Below are 23,639 nucleotides of genomic sequence, written 5' to 3' on the forward strand. Positions count from 1 at the left end.
CAGTCTCCTGATACTCACCAGAAGTTTGTATCTTGTTGTGAATGGTCTCTGTGGTTTAGGTTACGAGGTTTCATCATTGATAAAGAAACATTCCTCCAATGCATTCTTGATTTCTGACTGAAGTCTGTTTTTTTCTTCAGCATGGAAGCTCATCCTTGTGTTCATCTTTGTGTGTGATATTCTGGTTTTGATATGTGTACCACTTTTTTTTTTTTTTTTTTTTTAACTCCCCAGTTGTTTTGAACAAAACAACCACATCTGATAGATTTTTGTCTTTTTATGGTTTAGGTTTTATGGTCTCACCTTCAGTGCTGTCCTTTGAGCGAGTGTTTATTTATGACTACTTTTATAACATGACCTGGATCGACGTGGTTCCTCATAGACTTCCACACAGCTCTTTCAGTAACAATACAAACTCTATACTTTTCGTTGGACTGTGACGCTCACACCCAAAATTCACACCATGTGTTTGCGTGGCCCATTCAAACCTCCACATTGTGGTGTACGCAAGTGATTCACTCGCCAAATAAAAACTGCTTCACACAAATCACATGGACACAACATTGTAATTTGATGTTTGACATCATTTATTTTGATTAGTAACAAAACATAAATAAAATCAACAGTAGAATTAGTTACAATTTACAGAGGCTAAATCATCAGCGACATACTTTATTCCTCTATGTTTTTTCTCCCCAAATGTACTTTTATCATTGGTTCTCACTCATGCCATTTTAGGACTCCCCAGTTTTTTTCTGTTTTTATTTTTTTTGCACATAAATGTATAATTGTAGTATATCTGACCCAGCATGGAGGCTGGTGCCAATCAATTATGTAACATCCTGGTTTTCAAGATTAAAAGCTGACAGAAGATGTCAATAATGAGAAAAATGATCTTAATCTAATTTTAAAAGACCCTGGCCTGTCAGGACTCAGAGAGGTATATCAAGGCAGGGAGCCCCGAGTAAACAGGGATGAAAACCAGTGTTTTCTAGTTTCAAATAACCTCTGAAGGATTGTGATGAGTACACAATTTTACAATTTGTACAACCCCATTCCAAAATACAAAAATAATCTTTATCTTTTAGGTAACATTTTGGTAACACTTCAAGGACAAAGCCAGCTCATGAATCACGATCATTAAGCCGCAGCTTGTTAGATACATGTTAGTATCAGACATGACAGTACTGTATCTCACCTTCACTAATTATGAACTACGTCCGTGAAAATGTGGGTAGTGTTGAAAAGCAACAAATGCGGAAAACTGTCATCATCTAGATTATGCAGCCTCTGAACAACCATAACCTTTTTAGCTTGAACTCCTCCTCCTCCTCCTCCTGAACCATTCACGGTTTATATGTCTTTGACTCACATGTAGCAGTCTCCTGTTTTCTGTGGCACACAAAATCTCTATCGTTGATAAAACAGAAATGCAGCTTTGACTACAGGCTACTCATTACATGAAGAAGAAAAAATATGTGTGTCGACACCCGACCATCAGTGGTCAGATGTGTGTATGGCTAAGTGCACTGATAAGCCAATAAAATGTACCGTAATATATCGGCTGCTGATACATTACTTTACATCGACAGGTGGAGTTTAGAAATAGAGGAATGGGACATTTTTGACGTGAGTAAACCTTTAGTGATGCGCATAAAAGCGCTTGTTACGGCGCCACATCTCAGTTTCTGATTGATGCATTTGCACTGACTGCCAATAGTCAAAGGCTGAAGAATTCACGGCTGAAATAAGGAAATTGTGCAAGGCCAAAGAAAGCTGACAAATAGGCAAGTGAGGATCTCACAACAATGTTGAACATCAAACTTACAACCGGCATATGATCCAAGACCTCACTTGTCTTTGTTTCTTGAGGAAGCGAGCGAGAGAGTAAACGTCTGCATTGGAGCACAACGACGCGCGAGAGGCTGCGCTGACTGAAAGGAACAGGGATGAAGTTTATAATGTAATATACCATGAGACTATCACAAAGGTTTGCCACACAGACAAAAACACACTCACAAAAATGCTTTAAAAGGCAATATGGGAATAACCCTCATGGTTCCGCGCAGTCAATAATAATAATAACTTGGCAGTTTTTTTTTTCCTCTTTCTCTTCCTCCTCGGCGTGACACGTATACACCTTGATATCGAGAGCACAAACAGAAAGCAAAATGTCAAATGTGAAAGCATGTCATACTGAAAGCTACTGGTTATCTCACCAGCTGCACACAGTTAATCGTGAGGTTTGTGAATTTGCAGCAAGCAGTTTGCACAACAGGCCAAATCGAGTTCATGCAGTGCTGAGTGTGGCCGGGTTATCTCTGATCGCATGTTTCAATTTTATTCAAGTTCGTCTGATCGCGTGTCGTTCAGACCGTTTCCAACGTAAAACGACACAAATTAAGCACATGCTGCACGACACGACACTGCAACGATGTGTTAGGTTGCACTGTGGTAATGAGGGGAGCCGGATGCGTCTACCGTGCACGACATGCTGTTTAAATAATTTTTTTTTTTTCCTTTGCCCGTTGTAGCGTCTTGTGCTGTATAGGACAACAGTTTAAAAAGACCATGAAAAAATCCTGTATGCGTCTGGTTTCCGCTCAATCTCTGCTCTTCTACAAAAATATTTTATGCCTTGCAGACAAATCAATACAATACGTGCTGATCAATTTAGATGACCATTACTAATTGCACTTTTAAAGTTGATAGTCCTTTCACTGTAAGCATTGACAAATTAAACACTGTTGAATAGTTAGTCCTTCTCGTCTCTGCTCAGGGAGATTTCAGGTCTGAGTTGGTTTGCGAACACAAACGTGACCGTTAGTTTGTGTCCAAGGACAAACTGTAGGTGATATGTACTCAAGTAATCCATAAACACTCATAAATGCACACACACATACATTAAAGACTTTATACATCTCAACATCCAAACATTTGATTCATAACCAGCCGGCTTCTGCGTTTCCACACTACGTTCTATCTATACATCTTTCTCTCACATTCATTTCCCCCCTCTTAAACACTGGAATCCATATATTCATCGCAGTCACAATTCTCTCGCGCAAACACAGAACTAACACTCCAACTGGATCTGCTTCACATCCTGACCCACTTAGTGCTTCCATCTCTCGGATCTGTGCATCACCTCCTCGCAACACTTTGCTTGTTTTCATTTCTGTCCCAGAGGAAGAGTAGAGGTGGAGGGTGTGGGGTGAATTTTGGCACTGGAAGGTAGAGCAGCAGAAGAGCAAGAGGAGGAGCAGGTGGAGGAGGAGGAGGATGAGGAACACGAGCAAAATGCCGTCGCCGTGGCGGCACTGCCGTCTGTGGGACCAGCGGCGCCACCGCCGGGTAGCAGAGACGTGGCCGTGGACGCCGGTGATGTGGGGTTTTGGGAAGGCAGCAGCGGTTGACTTTGAGGGGGCAGCTGGGTGGTGGGTAGAGTCTGTGACAGTGACTGGGACTGTGCGGGAGTTTGCATCCGGGGCTGGGGTATTTGCTGGCGGAGCGGGGACTGCTGATAGGTCATCTGCTGGAGGGGGAGAGACTGGTGGAGGTGCAAACTCTGCTGCAGCTGTGGCACTTGAGCCATGTGCGTTTGTTGCGGTGGTCCTTGAGACTGCATGGTGGACAGGCCCCCTCCGCCTGAGTAAGAAGAGGAGGGGGGCGCCCCGGTCAAGTTGGCAGGGGTCACAGGGGCCTGGGGGTTCAGTTGCGCCCCTGGAAACCAACCTGGTGGAGTCACCTGCAATGAATAAAGTAATGAACACTCGTTTACATGCACAGCTTAATCAAACTATGCTTAGATGCAACGGAAAAAATCGAATAACTGATGGGAACACGTCCTCCTCCTCCACACTAGGTGGCGATATGTGTCTTTTCGGTGGGTTAATACGGCCCCCTTTCCGGTTGACCTATTACTTCATATAATAAACAAGAGTCGTTCATGTGGAAGACAGGACGACAAGATGGATAATAGTCAAGTCCAGCTTTGTAAACTGGCACTACTTCTGGTGCAGATAAGGTGGCGCTATCTCTCATGTGGTTATTCTACCGTAGATACCAGATCTGCTCGGTGCTTCAGGATGACGTCAACTATATGTCTGACTGAGAGATCGGTTCATGGTTAGATAACACAAGTTTAATTTATTTTTGGAAGACATAGCTCGATAAAGTTTTTTATTTGAAATTTTGAATTTTCTACAAAACAAAAAATACGATGATCAAGTTATCAAGAGTGATAAAGTGACAAAACTGAGTTTAATCCATTAATTTGTATAGTGGGTACGAAAAGATTTAAGACGTTTATCCTGAAAAAGATTACAGCTTTTATCAAAACTAAACTGCTAAGTTGCTCTGCATCGATAACAACCGCTAACTGCTAAAACTGCTAACCTCTCTTCCGCTTCCACTTCTTCCTGTTGTCCAACCGATTATAAAATGCAACTACAATGTGACGTCATCTGGAAGCGCTGGATACTCCCCGAACAGATCTGGTACCTGCACCGGCATTTCAAACAACAAGATGAATAATAGTCCAGCTTTTTAATCTTACGTTACTCCTGGTGCAGATAAAATGGCGCTACCCCTCATGTGGCTCTTCTAACGGCTCTGTTAACCTTCTATGACCGGCTTTCTTGGATGTTTTTATACCGGGGACACACTCCAGCACAGTGGTTGTGACGCATGTGCACGCGTGCTGTCCAGTTAAAGTCTGATTAAGGCGTATACATGCCAGGGAAAATCAATTTACAATCACATTATCTGGGCGTCTTAATCAGATAAGGAGAACTGCACTTAAGTAGTCCAGTTATAGTCAGATTAAGGCAATGATTTGTTTTTTACACGTACATGTAAATTTACTGACAGAGGGAATGTGAAAGTGTAAAATAATTTCTTCAGTAGTAAATAATCTGAAAGTAGCAGTAGATTATTTGTTTTTTCAGTAACTAAAATCTAGACCATTCTTAAAAACGTGACTTCGTCTCACCTCCGCCGACTGGCTCCAGCCTCCGAGTTCCTGCACCTGTTGAATCTGCTTGATCTGATTCAGCGAAGGTTTGGCCGGGGCGGGGCCCACTGCCTCTTTCGTCCAATTATCAACAAGCTTGTGCAGCTCGTCCGTGAATGTGCTTTTTCTTAGAGGGCTGTGATCTGCGGAGGAACGAGGTGACTCATCACTTCACTGATCGGAATTAACGGCTCGATTTGGCACCGTTATGTCAAACTGTACCTCTTCTAGCAGGCAGTGAAGTGCGGTGCTCTGGGTTGCAGTAGAGTGACAGCTTCGTCTGTTCACCCCCCGAAAAACTACTTGACTGCTGAATCCCTAGATGAGACATAAAAGAAGTAGTCATGCAGTAATTATTCGAAGAAAAAGAAGAAGAGATGAGGAGACTTAGGAGGGAATCGTTAAAAGCCTTACCGGAGTGTGTAACTCCATTGTTATCCATGTGAGAGTGAGGCCGGGGCCTAAGCTTTGTTTTGGATGGTCTGGGCCGACGGGGAGAGAGGAGAGGAGGCGCTGAAGGGAGAGGAGAGGTTCGGGACAGGGAGACGGGTAAACTCTGCCTTTGGTCTTTGAGGGAGCGAAGCTGTCTGTATAACTCCTGAAGCTCTCTGTTCTGCTGAGCCTGAAGGGAAACCACCTCTTTGATGTGTCTGTAGAGGAAGACATTTTTTAATATATAAAGAATCATGACGTTAAAAAAAAAAAGAAAAATCCAATAAATTAATAAACATCTTGTCTGAAGCTCCATTTTTCTGAGCTGACTTACTTCTCTCTGAGCTTGTGCAGTTCTTTTCTGAGGTCTTCATCCTCCAGCTCGCTCTCGTTGTCGTCATCGTCGCTGCTGCCCAGCGGTGAGTGGGCGTGCCCGTGACCTCGAGGCAAGTGGGCCGATGACGGGGTCCTCCTACTCTCTTCTTTATCCCCGTCCCTTGCCCGAGATTTCCTCCTCTCCCTGTCCAAATCGGGAGACACCGGGGAGCTGTCGGTGTGCCTGTCCTCTTTCTTCGTCTCAGTCTGAGTCACAGAGAAGCGTCCCACTTTCCTGTGAGAGCCACCGTGGCCTGATGATTGCACTTCCTTTGGGAGAGAAGTCTGGGGCACCGGAGTCACCTGACGGCAGAGGACGTGGGAGACGGTCGGTGCTCGTTCAGACTAAGAAGCGTCGAAGGCTAAAAAAAAAAGCTGCGCGTCTTCGCCTACCTGAAATCGCCCTTTGCGCGACTGAGGCGGATTCAGCGGCGCCGCCTCCTTCTCGTCTCTGAGCGTCTGACTGCTCGAATGTCCATCTGATAAAGAGACAGGGATGAAAAACAAACAAAAAAAAAAAGGGGGAAGACGAGGACGCAAGAACACAGATACAAGTGTATAAGAAGCACATACATGATGACACAGACGGCCACAAACAAAAGAAACAGACACAGAAAAATGTACGTGACAGTGACACGACACGCGGGTGCACACGGACAGACGAGGGACACAAGCACAAAGGCACAATGTTAAAAAATATCACACATCATAACCAACTCTTGACTCACATAGCTTCCATGCACGTGTATGAAATGTGTTAAGGATGTCATTTTTAAAATCATGAACAATTAACTGAGGGATACATTTATATTGTGAATGTAAATTACTTAAAAGAAACATGTGTTGGGCGTGTGGGGAGAAGTGGTAAATGCTTGTAAAGAAATCATATTGTGAAATGGCAATTTTTTTTTAAAACAACAACAACAAACAAACAAACTGTGGCGTACCCCACCCACCCACACATCCACTCTCATTCTCACTGACTCACTCACATACTAGACAACACAGCCCAGTATCACAGCTGAGATCCGTGTCCAGATCCACAGTGATAGCGGTCAGAGTGTTTGATATTTGGGATTACTACATTAGAAAAGCGTGTACATGGATAAATACAGCATTGTTTTGAGATTGACGCACCATGAAAAAATGAACATAAAAGTGTGTAGCATGATGTGGGTGTTACTTACAGACAATGAATGGTCCGTTATTAGTCACGTGTGTAGAAAATAACATACACGCTCATGCATGTGCTCTTGTAAACATGTAAACACAAATACATGCAGGATAGCTGAAATACTCAAACAGCATGGTAAAGCTTGGCCATAAACACCGCCTACCCATATTTACAGAAACTCACATATGTAGGCAATGCTTACGATATAGTAAAATATCATGGCTGGCATAACACTGAATATTTCCTAATGACAATACAAATGGTTGTTTTTATAGATGTTTCCTCTATAGCTTCGTAATATGTTAAAATCTTAGCATCTATCTTATCTGTGTAGCTGCAAGGTGCTGTCTACACTGAGCCAGCGGGTGGAGATGAGGTGGTTGCTGTTTGCAGTGCCCGTGGACTTGGGGCAATGAAGGTGGTGGGGTGTCATGTGACGGGGACATGTTCCCGGGGCACAGGTACAGCTGGGCTTTACTCCAGAGCTCGTCTGAACCGGGAAGGGCATCGTCATTTCAGATGCCGACCACTTCCTACACTGCCCCAAGCTCCCACCCTCCTCTACTCTTCGCTTGTTCTCGCCCGCGAGTGAGTAATCCATGCAAAAAGAAAGATTGGACAAGACAATGAAATTTAGTAAAAATGAAATTAAGGGGGGGGGGGAACAATAATGTATGCAACAATGCCAGCAGTGACATTACATGGGAACTATAGTCAAATAAAAATATATAAAACAGAATGGCTTAGCTGTAAACATTAACTTTTATTAATTCTGGAGGGTTAAAAAAAAAAGTTATTGGACTATGTTAAAACTAGGGCTAGATATTAGATTTAGGTCCATGCCCCAACATCCCATTCTCTCTCTTTCGCTCTCTCTCTCTCGCTCGTTCCCTAAGAGGACGCTACCTTGCTGGACTCTGGGCTTCTTGAACAAGCTGGCGGAGTGGCGCAGTTTGCACGCCCAGTTTTTGAACTTTCGAGTCCACGATTTCTTGCTAACAGGATTTCTGATACTAGGACATGTCAGGTTTAGGCCAAAATATCCACCTCCTGCATTGTGCTGCTGCTGTCCGTGCCGGAGGGGGATCGGGTGCTGATTGTGGGGCCAAGATGCGTCTCCAGCGGAACTGGTGTCAGATTGTTGGGGTACAGCCTAGAACAGGTAAGACAATTAAGAGCGGCTGCACGGAGTTGAGACGTTAGGAGTTACATGTATTTACAGACAGCTGAAAAAGAACGAGGAGGAGTCACGTTTTAAACGGTGAAATTTGAATCGTACCACGAGAGACAAAGCAGAGAAAAGTTACGCAAAATCTTATCGCGGTATTCACTCACGAGTATGGTTGGTTCTCCTGGCACAGGTGGGCGCTGGGGCCCGGCAGACTCATCCTGACAGGGAGGCAGGAGGGAGGTAGGTGGGGTGGATGAGGCTGACTTGGAGGGGGCGAATGCGCCGGGCTGCTGCTCCACGGGGCCCAGCTCCACCGAGTTGGGCGCCTCTGAGGAAGCTCGCTCTCCCCCTCCGTCCCTCTCCGGGTCAGGAGAGGTGGAGGAGGAACGAGAGGTGGTGGAGGAGGTAGTGGAAGACGAGGAGTGGGGCGACGTATCTGAGGAGGAGGGAGGTGGGGGGGAAAATGAGTGGTGACGTGACTGCGGCTCGGATGACTCATCGCCTCCCGCTGATGCGGGGGCAGCTGACGCGGGGCCGGAGGCAGCCCCCCCGGCCGGCGCCGCCCCGCTGCTGTACTCTTGGTACAACAGGTTCCTCAACTTTTCATCCAAAGTTTTTATGCGGTTGTCTACATACTCAATTTTGGGGGGGCCCTCGCTGTCTGACTCGGCCACAGAGGAAGGCTGGGCAGGCGATGGTGTCATTGTGAGGGAGAGGGTGGGTACGGAGGTTTCAGCGCTGCCCAGATGGAGAGGGGGCAGAGAGGAGTCAGAAGAAGGGTGAAAGGGGGCCGAATAACTGCCTGTGTCCTCTGTGACACTGGTCTCTCCCGTGGACACCTCTGACTCTGACATCTGTAAGGAGGACTGCTTCTGCAGTGATAATTGCTGCTGCTTCTGTGGCGGGTCGTTGGCTTTAACCATCTCCTGATGTTGCTCAGTGTGCTGCAGCTGCGCCTGTACATGTTGTTGCGCCAGATCAGCGGGCGCTTGGGTTTGTTGTGGAATCTGCTGCTGTGGTACGGGGCTAATGTTTAGCTGAGTCTGCTGCTGAAGAAACGGATGACTTATTGACTGCACTTGGCTTTGATCTGGTTTTAATGCGGCAGCGCTCATGAACAGCTGCTGTTGCACCATTTGCTGTTGCTGTAAGTGTATCGTGTGCTGTAGGTTTAACTGTTGCTGCTGTTGGTGATCAATTTGGGCCTGCTGCTCGGAAACCACGGCGGCCTGAGCTGCCATGACCTGCTGTAGCTGAGGCTGCTGCACCATCTGTGGGACACACTGCGTTGCTTGTTGCTGAAAAGCGGGTTGTTGGGTCTGCTGTACGGGTAGTGGTGGCAGAAACTGATGCAGAGGCACAGACTGCTGTAACAGCTCTGGGTGAGCTGGCATAGACAGCGCCTGCACCTCAGGCAGATGTTGCTGAAGTGATTTTTGAATTAGCTGCTGTTGCTGTAACTGCTGGAGAGACTGCTGCAGCGGAATTTGTTCTTGGTAGACCTGATGCTGTGATTGCTGCTGTGATTGCGGTGTCGACTGCTGCATCTGCTGTTCAGCCTGCATTACCTGCAGTTGTGCTGCTTGTACTTGATGCTGTACTGCAGTCTGTAGTTGTGGGTGTGGTTGTGGTGGATGTGGGACTGCCTTGGCCACCTGTGTGAATGTCTGCTGCTGCTCTGTGCTATGCTGGTTTACCACAGAAGACATTACCGCAGCGGGAGGAGGCGGGGGATGAAAAGCGGCTGAAGACTGATCCACTGCAGGCACGCATGGCCTTGGCGCAGTGATCAGCGCATCCCCTATACTTTGAGCTACAGCGGAGCAAACACCGGTTCCAGGAGAGGCGAGGCTTTCGGGAGGGATGGTAGTGGGTGTGGGGGACACAACAGAAGGAGCGGTGGATGAGGTGGGGAAGTTAGCAGCAGTAGTAGGAGCAGCAGGTATCGATAAGGTTGAAGGAGCACTGGGGATTTGGTCAGGAGTTACTGAGGGAAGGAGACCACCTGAGGACGTGACAGGGACAGAGTCTGGTCCAGAGATGGTTTCAGAGGGAGCGGTGTGAGGGACAGGGGCAGCGGTGGCTGAGGGGGGCATAGGGACAGGGGTTGAGACAGTGGAAACTGGGGGGGAGGTTGCAGACAGGATGGGGCAGGGGGAAGCAGCCATTCCAGTCAAGGACTCCAGACTCTGGGATCCTTCATTTTCTGCAGCCGCGGGGAGGAACACAGAGTTAGTATCTGTTACGCTGCCAACTTAGTCACGTTAATAAGCCACAGCATTAAATCTAACAAGGGCCCACCTTTTTCCTTTTTTGGAGATTGGAGAATCCGCGGCTCTGCAGTGGGAGGTGTTGTAGCAGCTCCCTGGCTAGAAAGAGAGTCTCTATGACGAATGGTCTGGTTGATAAAGAAGCGCCAGCGTCCCACTGGGGAGGAATGGGGCACTGTGTCCGCTGAGAAACCATGAAGATAGTTGAATAGTTGTAATTGGATGATTCTTCCATTTTGTCACTATTCAGTGAATAAGAAAATACAGTATGTATATCCATAAACTTACTTGAGCTAGCAGGAGTGCTCACATGTAACTGGTCAGTTGATCCAGTCTTATAAAAACATAAAGGTTCAAATACGTGATTATGCATGAAAAAAAAAAACAGAAATAAAAAAGGAGAGAAGGTAATAGACTTGCATACCTGTGAATGTGTCTGAAGTAATTCGTGGGCTTTCTTAACTATTGCTCTAAGCTCCTCAACAAATTTCTCTTTCTCCACATCAAGGACAAAGTCTTCCTCCACCTATGAAGTGCAACCAAATACCACAATGGTACTTTTTCAACTGACCAAATAACAAAGATAAACAAGGCTGCTGCAACACACGAGCAGTTTACCATGTAATCTGCTATGTCCTCAGGTGCATCTCCTTCTATGTCAAATTTGAATGTGACCATCTTGTTGCTATGGGTCTCCAGCTGACATTCGACCATGTTGTCACCACTCCCGGACACCTTTGAAGTACAAGACATATCATCATTACATACATTTGTCCCGATATAACCATGTACCGTAAACAAATGAATGTTGCCGTTTTCTCTCACCTGGAGCATGCTCAGTTGAAACTGATGTGAAACTTTCTCAGTCCTCTGACTGGATGTTCTTCTCTGACCCTTTAACTTGTCTAATTTTCCATTGGCCATGAGCTGCAGAGCGTCATCACCGTTAGCTGGTACAGACCTGAGGGGGGCACACACATTGTTTTCTGAATTTGTATACACATGCAGCGCATAAAAATCTTCATCCCGGAGGACTCAAGTGTACTTGATTTAGATAAATATCATTAAACCTAAATAACCAGTTAAGGCCATTTATTAATTATATAAACAACAACTGCACCGTTCGGAACTGTGCTTCATCTATAAACTTTGCTGATCTGATTGCTTTTTACCCAGTGATCCAAAATTAAATGTAGATTGTGATCAGACAAGACTTACCCTGATGAAGAATGACGGTCTGCACTTGCTAGGTTTTGACCATCCTGTAGGGAGACACGTATACACAAACAAAGCACGCAGGAGGAAAGAAAAAAATGCACACAAAATCATTAGCAACATCATCAGCAAGTAAAAATATGGGATTATAGATAATACGACATTTAATAAAAATACTTTTGATTTTAATTTTTAATTTTAATACTTTTAATTGTATGAATCAAAGTTAGTTAGTTTGAATCAAAAAGATGAAGTCAAATATTTAGATTCTCGTATGTTCATTCACTCTGCCAGTATGTCAGCAGGGCAAAATATTATCTTAATTAATAACTGCAAATATTCACACTTGTTGTACCTGAGCAATGCCCAGCAGGGAAAGGTCACAGTCTTGGAGCGAAGCTTGGGGCAGTTTGGGGGCATTAGAATCAAGCGCTGTGTGAAGAGTAGCGACAGGCGGAGGGGAGGTGGGTATAAAGTTGGCCTGCCCTGGTAAGGTTACCTGGGCCGCTGGTGGAGATGTAGGTAGCTCTGGACCAGGGGCAGCGATAGGATGGTAGGATGGTAGGGAAAGGAGAGATGGTAGTGACGTCGGAGGACATGGGGCATGTGAAGGGCTGAGGGGCATTTGTTGCGCGGGAAACGTAGCATGGGGCAGACCAGGTTGCTCAGGAATAGGTGAGTCAGTGCGTGTCTGAGTCTGAGAATGAATCTGCGCCTGGACTCGTGTCTGTGTTTGGGAGTGTGTTTTGGCCTGATTGCTGGTTTGTGTGTGTGTGTGAGCTGGCAGCATCTGCTTGGCCTGGTGCTGTGGAGATGGAGGGGTACTTGCCACTAGGTGACTATAGAGGGGCAGGGGCGTGCTCTGGGCCTGAGGCTCTGCCACGTTACTCTGACCTAACTGTGCAGGAGGCAGGGTCACCAGATGTGAAGTGGGAGGACACTGTGGGGGAAGGTGACTCTCATCAACTCTCTGAGGTGGTTGTTGGATTGGAGTTGGGGTGGACTGTGGAGGTAACTGAGCCTGTGACGGAGGTAGGGCTACCGGCTGCACTTGGGAAAGCTTCTGTAGATGTTGCTGGTATTGCTCCGTAGACTGGGGCATAGCAACTTGGGAGACGGGTTGAATGACTGAAGGGTCAGAAGTGCTTTCTAGGATCTGCTGCTGGGCCAGAACAACTGCATGTGGGGTTGTTTGTCCGGTAGCATAGGCTTGTCCCACCTGAACACGATGAGGAGCGGAAATTGCATTCGTAGGCTCAACTGCTGAACCGGGGCCATCTGTTTTAGTTCCGACACTTCCGGCAGGGCCAGGAGACAGGATCATCTGCTGGTACTGGAGCACTGGCTGGTGTTGCTCTTCCTGTTGTGTAGTGTGAGTTATATCCTGCTGTACAGGCGGCATGGCTTGGTGGGTTGGTTGAGGGACATACTGAGGTGCCAGAAGGCCAGTGGCAGGATGTACCTGGCAAGGTGGCGGGGCTTGGGTTTGTTGCTGGAGCTGGGGCTGAATGAACGCTGGGACTGGAGCATTCTGATGAACATGAGTTTCATGCTGCATTTGAATGGGATGTGAAGGAGCTGGAGGATGGATAGTGGCTTGACTTTGTTGACCCAACATCTGCATGTCAACCTTTGGGACGTGGCCATGTACCGGTTGAGTAAAAGATGTGTGCAGAGGCTGCATTTGCATTAATGGCTGAACCTGGCTCTGTGTGGGAATGGCAGGCCCAGGATAACTAGTCTGCAAAGGAATTTGCTGGGTCTGGGTGACATGCATCTGTCCCTGGATCATTGCTGACTGGGGTGTTACCTGGCCATCAGTCACAGCCTGAGGAACTTGGACAGTGGGCTGCACTATAAACTGCACTGGGATCTGCCCTTGGCTCTTCATCTCAATTTGTCCTTGCTGAGTGAGGGTCTGAGTTGAAATAGCAGATGTCTGGACAGGGATCTGGGTCGACTGAGGGGTCATGGGGACCTGGGGCTGAGAGATAATATGAGTTTGGTGCTGAACCGTCTCGGGACCGGCTGGGGCTGCAATGGAAATATGAGGTTCCCTCACAGAGGTGAGGTGCTGCTGCTGAACAAATGCTTGCTGCTGCTGGACCAGTGCAACTGGCTGTGGCTCCATAACCTGCTGCTGAGGTATGTGGGGTGGCAACTGAGCAGTGTTTAGTTGTGGGATACACATGTGCTGTATATCGGCCGGCTGCTGCTGAATCTGTTGCTCACTGATGCTTTGTGGAATATGGACACCCTCTTGTTTTTCAGTTTGCTGAAGTTGAATGATAGCCGCCTGTTGCTGCTGCTGCTGCTGTTGCTGCTGCTGCTGCTCTTGAATCTGTTGTTTCATCAGAGCGTGTTGCTGTAATCTCTCCACTTGTTGTTGCTGTAAAATGATTTGTTGCTGACGTTGTTGTTCTAACTGTTGTTGCAACAGAGCTTGCTGCTGCTCTATCTGATGCTTGAGTTGTACTTGTTGCTGCTCTTGTTGCTGCAGCTGAGCTTTCTGCTGTAGCTGCTGCTGCTGTAAAATTAGCTGTTGCTGCAAATGTTGTTGTATAAGGGCTTGTTGCTGTTCCATTTGTTGCATTAAGGCCTGCTGTTGGAATTGTTGCTCCTTTTGCTGTTGAATCTGTTGGGATTGCTGCTGCAATACAATTTGTTGCGGCGGTTGTCCACTTTGCTGTTGCTTCTCGGGTTCTTTTTGTGTGCCAGCTTGGTATTGCCCAATTTGTTGATATAGCTGGCTCTGCTGCTGCGAAGCAAGTTGTTGCTGCTCTAACTGATGTTGTAAGAGAGCTTGTTGCGGTGGCTCTGGTTTCTGTTGAATTTGAGCTTGCTGCTGCTGCTGGTCCAACAGTTGTGCTTTAACAACAGCCTGCTGCTGTTGTAGCTGGGCTTGTTGCTGTTGCTGCTGTTGTAGCTGAGCCTGTTGCTGTTGCTGCTGTTGTAGTTGGGCTTGTTGCTGTTGCTGCTGTTGTAGTTGGGCTTGCTGTTGTTGCTGCTGCTGCAGTTGGGCTTGCTGTTGTTGTAGCTGGGCTTGCTGTTGTAGTTGAGCTTGCTGTTGCTGCTGCTGTTGTAGTTGCGCTTGCTGTTGCTGAAGCAGTGCTTTTTGTTGCTGCTGATCAAGCTGTTGCTGGACATACAGCTGATGTTGGTCAAGCAGTAAAGCCTGTTGCTGCTGCTGTTGCTGCTGCTGCTGCTGTAGCAGAGTCTGCTGTTGCTGAATCTGTTGTTGCAATTGTTGCGACTGTCTGATGGACTGTTCTCGAGCATCCCCTGTCGGTTGTTGTGTATAAGTTTGAGCTTGCTCTCCCGACTGCGGTACTGACATAGACTGCTGTTCCATACCCGTTTGCGTGGTCAAAACGTGTTGCTGGGAAACCGGGACAGCTTGTTGCACATAGATCTGCTGCTGAGGCTCAAGTTGGTGTTTCTGGAGGGCAGTAGCCGAAAGGCTCTGTTGATGCTCTTCTGTTGGCGGCTGAGTCGCACTAACTTGTTGTTGTTCGAGTATAGTTGCCTGGGCCTCTATTTGGTGTTGTGGCTGCTGCTGAAGGGTGGCGGTCTGGGGATCCATTCCTGTCTGTTGTTGTGGGACAATAGTCTGCTGAGGGATCATGACAGGCTGTGTTTGCTGGGGTGCGGCTTGGGGAATGATGTCAGTGAGCTGTATGGGAGTGGCAGTGCGCTGGGTCTGCTGAGCATGGGGCACAATAGACCCTGCTAGTCCAGCGGGATCACCGACTGGCATAGATGTAGTTAGAACATTTATGGGCGCTTGTGGGGAAGCAGGGGGTATGTATGACTGTGAGGGTGCCAATGATCCATGGGGAGTGGCAGTCTGAAATGCATCTGATGGGAATGTTTGTGACTACTCAGTGTTAATGACAGAATGATGATTGGTGTTGAAAGAAAAGGGGAAAGAAAGTAGTAGAAAAAAATAGGTTAAGAATAAGCTTTGGAGCAGCATCAATTATCAACACATTTGATTTGAAACATCAGGGTTTCCCACAGTGATTTATAGCAGATGTCTAGTTGGAAATATAGAACAACCTTAAGTTTAAAAACAACTCTTCACGCCACAAGGTTTTACAGAATTTAATGCTATGCTACAAATTTTTTGCGTCTCAACACCTCTGCTAACCAGCTACCTGGGGGAAACCCTGTACAGTGCACAACCAGATGGTCAGTCTCAGATGATTATAGTTGGCGTAAACAGTTATTTGAGGGGAAAGAAACCAACTGTGACAGAGCAGTGGGATCATGAGTCAAAACCTTTGTTACTGTCGTCATGTAGTAGCCCTAATCAAATGCGGCTTTCACTTCAATGCGAGTTTTATCACTGTTTTCACCTGAAAATATTGTTGTGGTACACTTGGTGATACCTGTGGAACCATGGTATTGGGTTGAAGAAATGTCTGACCAACAGGTCCCCCTCCACTTTGGCCTATGGGCATGCTGGACATACTAACACTCTGTCCGAGAGGCACACTTGGAACACTTTCACCGATGGGGTGCATTTGAGGATGCCCCAATGCTCCCGTGCTCTGCAGTGCAAGAAAATAAGCGATGAACAATGCAATTGGTCAAACAATAGTTAATAAATGAATGAGTTCCTTGTTATTTGTAGAACAGACTTACAGATGCAATAGAGGAGAGAGAAGCCTGGGAGAGGGTGTATGAGTCCCCTTGCTGAGAGTATGCCTGGCTCTGTCCACTTGCACAAGATTCGCAGCTGATAGATCCAATACTCTCACCTTCAGAATCAAAATAAAAGGAAGGAGAATGCAAAATATACTAAAATCATAATATTAATGTATGTTACAATTAATTCAAACATCTACAAAGATGCATTTTTGACGTAAATAAAAAGGCGCATTATCTACCCGGCAAACTAAGTGTCGTCCCACTGAAAATATGCTGCTGCCTGACATGCTGGTCCACTTCAGGCAGCTCCTCGGACTCCTGCACGCCGCCTCCTCCTCCTCCTTCTCCTCCCCCCGTCTGTCCAGCTGCCCCTTGCCCAAGGGAGGATTGGAAAGAGGGATGAGAGAAGGTGTAGGAGGTGAGGGTGGAGTCTCTTCGTTCATCAAAGCCCTGCTGCTGGAGGAGCTGCTGCTGCCGACGCTCCCTCGACTTCTTGATCAGATTTACCCGGTCCCGGATGGATTTTCCCACCACCTTGGCATCACTCTCATGGAAGAAGCCTGACTTCACCTGCGGTGGCAGAGGGAAAGCGAGAGAGACAAAGAGAGTGTGATTAATTAATGGGTAGCTGCAGGCTGGGAGAATCTAGGTCAGAAGTGGCTGATAAACGAGTTTAAGTTTTACCCCCACCTGACCTTCATCCAAGCTTTAGAGCATCAAAGGCTTTTCCCAGTCTTTCCCTGTCACATATGTGACACCTATGAACCCTCTTTGTACTCCTCAGGCATCAATCATTGGTGAGTCTTACCATCTCCAGGGCCACTTCCTCAGCGCTATCGTTCTCCAGATCATAACTGAACTCGATGGCCTCGTTGTCCTTGTGCTTCCCCTTCAGCTTCTTGGGCTCTTCAACCCAAATCCGGAGAGCCAAACAGTCTTGGATGCCTGTGTCCTCCTCTGCCAGCTCCACACGGACCCCTGTGTCCTCCCCAAAGAATGCATGGTTCAAGAGGTCTCTGATGGAGAGCCTGTCGATGGAGGAGAAATGTATGGTGGGGCAGAAACCAGGTTGTTGATCAGCAGTTCTGCATGACAGAGTGTAACGTTATGAAAAGCAAAAACCTGCTTACCTCTGGCTTTTGTTTTGACGAATGCAGCCTTCGATGATCTCTTTAATCTCCGGGTCATTCACTTTATCAAAGCTGGCTGGCTTTATACCCTGCAGGAAAAGAAACGGGGAATTAATTCTAATAAATAGGTATTACTTTTCTGGACATTGTACCTAAAAACTTCACAGTGGAACCAGACAGCTCGGATCCCATATAAAATAAAATAGCATCAGCACAAATGTGCCAAATTTGTACCAGACCAATGCAACCATAGAGACTCACGCTTGTGACTTTGCGATAGATCTGAGCAGCGTTTTGGCACTCAGAGTAGGGGTATTCTGAAGTAGCCATCTCCAGCATGCACATCCCAAAGGCATACACATCCACGGACTCGTCATAATGCTCCTCATACATCTCTGGGGCCATGAACTCGGGGGTACCTGTCAGACAGAGAAGACTAATTAATTACAACCCATATAGCTGTATTGTACCTGGACACCATCGCTGTCTCCAATCTGTGCAGGTTTAATGGAAGAATACAAAGTCTACTGAAACTCTGGTGACAATCTTCCCGGTGACTGCGCTCGAATTTATTGAGCTGCTCATTGTGCAATATCTCATCAGTGGTTTCTGTTTATATTAAGTGCTTCCCAGATTGATTTTAGAGTGACTCTGTTGATTGTAATCTATATTCCTACTTCTGTTAGGAAGCTGAGGCCCTGAAGGAAGCGAAATGCCGAGCAAAATTTTATTTATAGGCCTTGAACCCGTTGATCCAGCAGCCTACCTATGACACTCTTGGCAAATGAGGTCCTCATAAGAGTGGCCAGCCCCAGGTCACCTATCTTGACAGATCCTGTGGGGCCTGTTATGAAGATGTTGTCACATTTGAGGTCCCGGTGAACAATTGGCGGAGTCCTGGTGTGAAGGAAGTGAAGGCCCTTGAGAATTTGCCGACACCAGCTCCTTAAGACCTTGGGTTTCATCACCTTAAAACGCTTCAGGTAACTGTGCAGAGACAGCAAACGCAGTTAAAACTCAAAAGAATGCTGCAATCAACCACAGATATTGTATATTGATGTACACAAGCACAAAAGGTAACAGTGTTTTAGCTTTAATCATTCATTAATCAATGTTTGCTCTTAAAATTATGTGCAGTATAATGTACTAAGACCAGTTCTTGCTGATGCCTTAAGTGTAATCTCTTTTTTTTTTATACGAGCAAATACTGAGCAGCATTAGCAAATATTTACAGAACAGTGCAGACATTAGTTGGTGTTTGGCAAATATAGAGACTGGAAGCCTGTTCCTATGACTTAAACCAACACAGCTTCGGATGACTTCACCACAAGAAACTGATGTACATTTTCTTTGAGGGTGGCAAGTAATGTATTGTTTCGTAGCTATGATGGGGATTATCAGATTATGTGTGAATCATAGACTATGACTAAAAGACACAATAACAATGATGAAGTAACTGAATGAAAATGAATAGATATAATGTAGTTATGGGCGGCACAGTGCTTTGCGTGTTCACCCTGTGCCTATGTGTGTTTTCTCCGGGTACTCTGGCTTCCTGCCGCCGTCCAAAGACGTGCTCGTTAGGTTAATTGGGTGATTCTGAACTGGCCGTAGGTGTGAGAGTGGATGGTTAGTCTGTCTCTCTGTGTTGGCCCTGCGATAGAGTGACTGGAGACCTGTCCAGGGTGCACTAACGTTTTGAGCGTTCCCGATGTCATCAGTTCAGTGACCAGTACGATGCACTTCTTGCCGCGGAGCACAGACTCCCAGGAATCATAGAACCGGACGATGTTGGGGTGCTGAAGCCCCTTCAGCATCTCTGCCTCCTCCTTGAAGCGCTGCTGCTCCGCCTTGGTCAGCTTGCGGTCCTGAGGTGAGAGGCGCATGCCATGTTACACGATACGAATGCAAACGTTTGGTTTCCTGATTACTGGCTGGCAACTGCAAAAGAAAGCCCAAAAAACATCACGAGGCAACGCTCACACCTTGTGACTGCGCAGAAAAACCTACCACCACTAGATGGCACCAGCAATGCAGAGATGCAGCAGCGCTAAGACAACACCCAAAGCCATAGCTTTATAAAACACATTTCTGCTGCATCTGCCACACATCCAGCATGGCGGACAGAATGGACGAAATCCAATTCGCAGCAACTCAAGAGAGACAGCCACTGGCTAATCCCTCAGTTAAATACTGGTGCATAGGTTATTTATACGACTTTAGGCTCATACATGTAAGGGAGCGCAGGTGTTCTCCTGTGCAGTGAAGCAATCGTACATATTTACTATTGTGAATCTTGTTTATTGTGTATGTATTCATACACAGGTGTTTTTATCAATAACAATTCACAAAAAAAGTACACATATTTTTATACTTCATTCAATAGAAAATATATAGTATATATACTCTACATATATATATACATATGTGTGAGTGACAGTGATATGACTTTAAGAGAACATTATACTCACAATCAGGGCATTTTACAGCAGAGGAAATCCTGTGTGGCTCCACTAAGTCAGTGTATATTTTTAGACTTGTCATGAGCAACTGTTGTGTCTGCTATACCCATGTGCACTAAAAACAAAGCTTCTTAGTCTGTGGTCTTTTGACTTTTCTTGACCTTGTGACCTGGTACTCAGGGACATTAATGGCGCTTTGAAGAAGATCCCAAAGTTCATTTGCATGGGTTTAACAACAGGAAGCCTTTTGCACATTTACATAAAAGCAAAGCTTTAAACTAAGAAAAAAAAAAACAGTACAGAGTGTCTGACTTAATATCTGGGACGGAGTCGGGTGGCAGCCGTGTCACAACCAGACCCCACTATAAATAGAAGTCATCATAACACTGGCTTTCCACTGATCAATTCCATCGATGTTGAGGCAGAGTACTGCAGGATATTTGAATGGAAATAAACAGATTTTCATGTAAGGTCGTTTTTCTGTCACTGTGTCTATACATACATACATACATACATACATACACTAATCAGCCACAACATTATGACCACTGACAGGAGAAATAACATTGACCATCTTCTGACGACTCAATGTTCTGCTGGGAAAAGTTGAACCTGGCATTCACGTGGATGTTTCTTAGACATGCAGCACACGCCTAGACCAGACCAGACCAGACCAGACACCCCCACCCCATAGCAATGACACTCTTTGATGACAGCAGCCATCTCCAGCAGGATGCAGCCTGACACAGACACACACACACACACAGACACACACAAGAACAAAAGCAGACAAAAAAGCAACAAAAACAGCCCAAGGTGTTGACCTGGCCTCCAAATTCACTAGATCCAAAACCGATCAAGCATCTGTAGGATGCGCTGGAACAAGCGCCCTCCCCTCAACCCATAGGACCCAAACGCCCCCACTAACAACGCTCTGTCACTCTGTGGCCAGACACCACGGGACACCCTCAGAAGACCCGTGTCTATTATCTGATGAGTCACAACTGTTTTGGAGGCACAGGGGAGACCCACACAATATTAATATAAAATAATAAATAGCATAGTTTGTGTGTGTGTTCATATATATATATAGTACTTGCTTTGGAAGCCTACTTCACTTCAAATTTATGTCCCTGCTTAATGTTTTCAGTGATCTTTTGCTCTCTGTGTCTATACTGGCTCAGTGTCCTTTTCTGGAAATACTGGTGAAGGCGATCTCTTCTCTCCTCCCCTCTCAACAGGGGAGTAGCATCAACAAAAAGGCTGCTCCTCCTCGCACTACCATTTCTAAGAATAACTTACCCAGCCGAGCCTGTCCTCATACCTTTATTCCTTGACGCCAAATACCTAGCGTTGCTACATTTGTGCATTCATTCACAGACAGGTAGATACAAGTGTATCTGCTTGTCAGTGGATGGGTGCGTCCCGTCATTAAGTGTCAATGCTGTCCATTATTTGCATGTTGTTGTGTGTGTGTTTTTTTGTTTGCTGTGCTTTAATTTGCCAGGGAATACTGCCTCTGTGTCACTCCTCATTGAGAGCACCGCTCCACCTCACTGTCTGGCACTGTGTGAGACCGAGAGTCTGCCAGTGTGTCCCTGTCTGCTGCCTCCTCAGCATCTATTTTGTCTCCCTCCGAGTGTCGCATCAGGCAGCCTTTGGTTCAGCAGAGGTCACAAAGAGTTCAACGTGGGAGACTGTGTCTAGACAGAATCACCCCAACTTACTCTCCACAATTTGCAGCGATATTCAAAAAACAGCCTTACGTAAAGGCTCTTCGAGTGCGTCATGAACAGGTCACGCTTATTTTCTATCACCGACACTGATGAACACGTCAAAATGCCGTTACTTCCACGAGGAAGCTTCATTCACGCTGTAGAATTCAACATAAACTCACGAAAATTACAGCAATAATCTAAAGGTACCATCTGGTGCACAAAATGGCAAAAGTGATAAAACAATTTCTTAACCATCAACCAGATGGAGAAGCAGCTGTGAAAAAAAATATTAAGTGTGAGAGAGAAATGGCAGGAGCGCATGACGCAGCCCAGTTTGCTGTCGGGTTGTTCTGCAGTTCTTCAGATAAACAATAATAATAATAATAATATAAAACAATAATAATGATATTTCTCATAATAATTCCCAAACATTACCACGCACCGCGTGCATGCAAATGTAATGAAACGGCAGTTGTGTGTGTGTGTTTTATGGACTTAACTGGGCACAGTTATTCTGAGTCTGAATACCTGAGACTGTAAACAAGACAGCTCTGCACTATATACACACACGCTCGGTTCTTTCCGTGAGTGTGGAACAGCAGGTGGGGAACCGCCGTCGAAAACCATAAACAACATCACGCGTCTTTTAACTGCACGTCCATATTTTCCTGTTACGTATGTACATGAGGGAGCCACATGTCTATTGCCTTTAAATGTCATTTTTTTTTTAACTTTTCAAATTAGCCAAACCATCAGAAAGTATGCTGGATTTATATTAACATGCATTCATTCATTTATATACTCAAATATTATTATGTTGTATGTTAGTATATTCACGTTGTGTTGTCTACGCCTGCAGAATAAAGTCGTCGTTACATGATGCTTCCATGACAGGGGTTTAAGTACTAAGTAAACGGTAAAACCAGCTGGTGCACTATGAGATTGAGCTTCAGTTTCTTAAGTACTCTCATAAAACACTGGGTTAAATGGACGGGATACTGCTTACAACGCATATTTGGTAAGTGTTGGGGTTGGTAGGTAGGCAGGCCGGGGGACACTAAAGCCAAGCATGTGAGCCCTAAAACATCTATTTTAGCAAACGGCGTGTGGCGTATCAGATAACACACAGGTTGGGTTCTCGCCTGAAGAAGCTGGAGTGAGATAAACAGGCCCTGATTTAGAGAAATGTTACATTATAAATGTACCAACAGCTACAGGAGCCTCCTTGTTTCTCTTTGTGCGGATAAGTGCACATTAATAACTTTTTCAGGCCGTGTGTGTTGCCCTGCAGAGTAGTGTCAGCATGTCAGCATTTGAAAATCCAAGGTGGCGGGTGGCAAGGATTAGATTACTGTAAGCTACAACAGCTCACACTAACAAGATAAATTGCTGGAAAAGGGCTGGCCTGCACAGCAGATTAAAACTCCAGGCTAGTAGGCCAAGTTCACCAACCTCTATTTCAGATCCCTTTAGCCTGCACGTCGCACTCATCATTTCTTTGTGGATGACCACTTATTAGAACTCTGTCTAGCTGGTCAGTTGAATGCACATATTTAAAAAAAACACAAGCCAGTAACACAAACAGTTCACAATATGTCTGTAAACAGCTTATTCGTATAATAAATAACATGTATGTCAATATCTGACTTAAAGGGTCCCTTCTTCTGTCACTGAATCACATTTGACAATGATCGTGTCTTAATTCGATCACGAGTACTTAAGGTTTATTGATTTGCGATTTGGCCGTACAGTTGACGTAGTGTTGCGTAGTTAACAATCAATAGAAACTGAATCTGTGTTGCCGGTTAGACCGTTGCGGTGGGAGGGTTACGGCCCGAGCGACACTTGCCAACTGTCAGTGTCCAGTTGAAATTGAGTCTGGCCAGTTTGGGCTAAATCAATTCCAGTCAGGTCCAGTCAGTTCAGCTGTCATCCGATAGATTTACCCTCCACTAACTTTAGTCATCTATCAATAGTGTGTCTTAGCTTGAGGTGGCCAAACCCAAAATATGTCCACCGACAACC

The 23,639-nt window shown here is 45.9% G+C and overlaps 1 protein-coding gene across 6 annotated transcripts in view; it reads right to left on the bottom strand.

Annotated features, from left to right (window-relative positions):
* Positions 1-563: 563 nt before the first annotated feature.
* The window catches only part of si:dkey-151g10.3 (serine/threonine-protein kinase WNK3), a 35,312-nt gene continuing 12,236 nt past the window's right edge, over positions 564-23,639 (bottom strand). Inside the window, exons 3-26 of one of the 6 annotated variants that reach the window (XR_007112418.1) lie at positions 19,130-19,302; positions 18,201-18,421; positions 17,696-17,853; positions 17,435-17,523; positions 17,113-17,332; positions 16,544-16,874; positions 16,299-16,414; positions 16,010-16,204; positions 12,007-15,528; positions 11,655-11,698; positions 11,262-11,397; positions 11,055-11,171; positions 10,861-10,962; positions 10,725-10,770; positions 10,468-10,620; positions 8,331-10,372; positions 7,902-8,148; positions 6,215-6,300; positions 5,781-6,124; positions 5,429-5,664; positions 5,237-5,332; positions 4,994-5,157; positions 4,399-4,503; positions 3,613-3,748 (exon numbers count right to left, since the gene is read on the bottom strand). Coding sequence is in view for 5 of the 6 variants with exons in the window: in XM_047580077.1 (XP_047436033.1) it covers positions 3,173-3,748; positions 4,994-5,157; positions 5,237-5,332; positions 5,429-5,664; positions 5,781-6,124; positions 6,215-6,300; positions 7,902-8,148; positions 8,331-10,372; positions 10,468-10,620; positions 10,725-10,770; positions 10,861-10,962; positions 11,055-11,171; positions 11,262-11,397; positions 11,655-11,698; positions 12,007-15,528; positions 16,010-16,204; positions 16,299-16,414; positions 16,544-16,874; positions 17,113-17,332; positions 17,435-17,523; positions 17,696-17,853; positions 18,201-18,421; positions 19,130-19,302 (9,414 nt within the window). In the remaining variant the exon portion in view is untranslated. Of the gene's footprint in view, positions 3,749-4,398; positions 4,504-4,993; positions 5,158-5,236; positions 5,333-5,428; positions 5,665-5,780; positions 6,125-6,214; positions 6,301-7,901; positions 8,149-8,330; positions 10,373-10,467; positions 10,621-10,724; positions 10,771-10,860; positions 10,963-11,054; positions 11,172-11,261; positions 11,398-11,654; positions 11,699-12,006; positions 15,529-16,009; positions 16,205-16,298; positions 16,415-16,543; positions 16,875-17,112; positions 17,333-17,434; positions 17,524-17,695; positions 17,854-18,200; positions 18,422-19,129; positions 19,303-23,639 lie in introns of all 6 variants that reach the window. The other 5 variants (XM_047580086.1, XM_047580094.1, XM_047580077.1 and 2 more) reach the window with 5 other exon arrangements.

The sequence above is a fragment of the Mugil cephalus genome, chromosome 1 (genome assembly GCF_022458985.1).
Source record: "Mugil cephalus isolate CIBA_MC_2020 chromosome 1, CIBA_Mcephalus_1.1, whole genome shotgun sequence".
Lineage (NCBI taxonomy): Eukaryota > Metazoa > Chordata > Actinopteri > Mugiliformes > Mugilidae > Mugil > Mugil cephalus.